The sequence below is a fragment of the Priapulus caudatus genome, unplaced genomic scaffold, assembly GCF_000485595.1.
Source record: "Priapulus caudatus unplaced genomic scaffold, Priapulus_caudatus-5.0.1 Scaffold610, whole genome shotgun sequence".
In the NCBI taxonomy this organism is placed as follows: Eukaryota; Metazoa; Priapulida; class Priapulimorpha; order Priapulimorphida; family Priapulidae; genus Priapulus; species Priapulus caudatus.
Genome location: NW_014577671.1, coordinates 169,751 through 172,807, shown reverse-complemented (window position 1 = coordinate 172,807; position 3,057 = coordinate 169,751). Strand labels below are relative to the sequence as shown.

Genomic DNA, 3,057 nt, shown 5'->3' with positions numbered 1-3,057 from the left:
TTACAGTTCATCCTGACGTTATTCATACCGACTTGGTGCTATTTCATAACAATTGCTCTGTCACGCATTTCATTTTATGAAAATAAAATTATTATAGCTCTAGGATTTTATACCGCTTAATAGCGGCTTATACATTCTGATTCATATTACACATACTGATACTATAGTATACTATGTGTGACATGTATCACTAAGTATCACTATGACGACACATAGCAGCCGAATCTTTTAGTTCGCTCCGGCGCCGTTCAGCGTGCGTCGCGCTAGTAGTCACAGCACCAATGGTGATGCCTCGCAGATGAACCGCAAGTTAGCGATCCAGCTAGAAATTTATTCTAAGTCTATGATATACCATATATGATATATATGATTACCTTGGTCAGTGTTGGTGGGCCACCATGAATGCATAAACAATTACATCGTCATACAATGTCGTACAATCTACGTAGTCAAAGGGAACTATAAGTTATAACCGAGACAGAGAGATTGAGAAAGTTGATTCCGACATCGATTGTTATGAATATGAATATTGTTATTTTAGTGCTGTGTTTTTGTCTTATAAAACTGTCAAGTACAGTCAAGTACTCGAAGTCTAAGGCTACTCAAAGGAATCTTCTTCTTATTGTTGGTAAATTATAAAACAGCGGCACATGCACTCTCTCTAGTCTAGACACACTTAGTTACACTATATAGTCACTTTAGCAGGGGCGTGTACAGGATTTGTATCAGGGGGGGGGGGTCTAACCGTAACCCAAACTTCCGAGCACGCGAAGGGGGGGTGGATCTAATTTTTGAAATTAGACCCCCCCCCTGTACACGCCCCTGTTTAGGCACCTTAGGTATCACGAAGTGATGCACAAATTTCGGTGCATCCTCAACTGATGCACAGACTTTTCGTATATCAAGGAATGATGCAAAAACCCTAACCCTAAACCTAACCCTAACTGGGCCTAAGTTCTAACACACTTCGTGATACCTATAGGCTAAGGTTATACTTTATGACTTAGGGTTAGGGTTAGGGTTTTTGCATCATTCCTTGATATACGGAGTCTGTGCATCAGTTGATGATACACAGAAGTCTGTGCATCACTTCGTGATACCTAAGGTGCCTAAAGTGCCTAGGCCACGCCCATGATTGCATTACATCATGGGACGTATTACTATTAGTAGGCGCGTGTCTAACTAGCACCCCGGATTAGTTTAGCACATATGGCGAACTATTACCCTGTACAGACTGCAAAATGTGATATGGTATCAAACTAGCGTGCGCCAAATCGTAGCGTACAGACTGCAAATTTGATCCTACATTAAATGAGTCATCAGTTCTCAGTTCAGCTCGCCACGTCACCCCGCAGACAGAAATTGTACAATTACGTGACCTAAATAACTCTATGCGCATGCGTATTGCGATTTAGCACCGGATCTGGGCCGCGTGTTGCGTGCAGACAGCTTGGTGCGGGATAACTTATCCCGGGCCTGGCCCTGGCCCTCCTTCATTTGCGGGGCCAAATTGGTGCGGGCCAGCGTGTATTTGGAGCGGAATAGCGTGTATACACTGCAAAAATTTGGCGCGGGCCTGACCCGCACCAGTTTAATACCATATCAAATTTGCAGTCTGTACGGGGTATATATATACCAGGGTCTGAAACTAGGATTGAGCAAGCATGACTAGGTGGCTGTGTTTGCTGCAAAAGCATATACTAGTTTAGCAATTCCAGCAGCTCTTAAACTCTCATGCTTCAGTTTCAACTTCACTTTAACATGCATCAGGCTGCTGTGGCACTAGCTCTAGAACTATAGCACTTTTCTCCACCACATGACTATAGCATAAACTATGTTGAAAATGGGCAATGAAACTTCTCCCACTGCTCCCACGAGGAATGGCTCACAGAACGCAATATAATCGGACTTTTAAATGCTAATTTATTTGCATGGACCTCTTGTCTAACTTTTTGAACAGTTTCACAATTTTACACCATGCATTTATTCATTTATTCCTCAAATTCTTACCACTACTTGCAAGTTTCGTTCAAATTTTGGCGTACGTTGGTAACGTCATCCAAAATGTAGGCAAAAACACGAGGATAGCCCATTACTCATGCATGGGGTGAACTGGCACTTTTCTAAACAAATATGTTGCCTGACAACCTTGTATCAGCGCCAGTGCTATACCCACATCCCTATGAGTAATGGGCTGCCCCCTTTTTCATGTGATCCATTTCTCATAGGAGCAGTGGGAACAGTTTCGTTGCCCTTTTTAGCTCAGCTGATGAAGTCACGTCAGTTGAGCGCTGTCGCTCTGCGGCACTTGTTTTATTCCACTCAGCAACTCTAAAACAAAAGAACTGCTTACCTGTTATCAATACCTAACATCTGGTAATTACTACTAAATACTATACTACTACAATAGTACCAATACTATGAGCTACCTAAAACCTCGTTAATGAAGCAAACGATTGAACTTTCAGCTGACGATGCCGGATTCGAGACAAGTGTTTATAACAACACGGTATGCTACACACCGAACCTTGACAAGCTCGCTAAGAGGAGTGTTGTCTTCGACAGGGCCTTCACGTCTGTCAGCAGCTGTTCCCCTAGCAGGTCTGCCATTCTCACAGGCAAGTCATGTGCATACACACATTGGTCTGGGACGATCACTGCTGTAGAAAGAAGGTACCCGTGTATTGGGACAATATCTCGATATGTGTTGCCATGTCTGTCCCGTGGTGCCCTTGCCCACCATGAGTTGCCTCTGGATGCTGTTATGTACATGACAAAAACCTTGTGTAAGCTGTAGTTAAATTTCAAGGTCAAAACTATAATTAATTTGTTCAGCAGTGTGTAGTTCTGTCATGAAACATTGCAACAATGATTATTGAGTAATAATGTATTCATTGTTCTTAGGTCTTCCACAGCATCAGAATGGCATGTATGGTCTTCACCAGCAATTGCATCATTTCAACACTTTTGATAATGTACAGAGTGCCTCAAAAATACTCTCTGATGCTGGCATACATACAGGTATTCTGAAGCTATATATATATATATATATAGCTT

General features: G+C 42.4%; 1 protein-coding gene across 1 annotated transcript in view; it reads left to right on the top strand.

The window, feature by feature from the left end:
- The first annotated feature begins 278 nt into the window (after nt 1-278).
- Nucleotides 279-3,057, top strand: part of LOC106812130 (N-sulphoglucosamine sulphohydrolase-like) — an 11,192-nt gene continuing 8,413 nt past the window's right edge. The window contains exons 1-3 of the mRNA XM_014815918.1: nt 279-628; nt 2,469-2,618; nt 2,905-3,021. Coding sequence (XP_014671404.1) covers nt 517-628; nt 2,469-2,618; nt 2,905-3,021 — 379 coding nt within the window. The 5' untranslated portion in view covers nt 279-516. The remainder of the gene's footprint in view (nt 629-2,468; nt 2,619-2,904; nt 3,022-3,057) is intronic.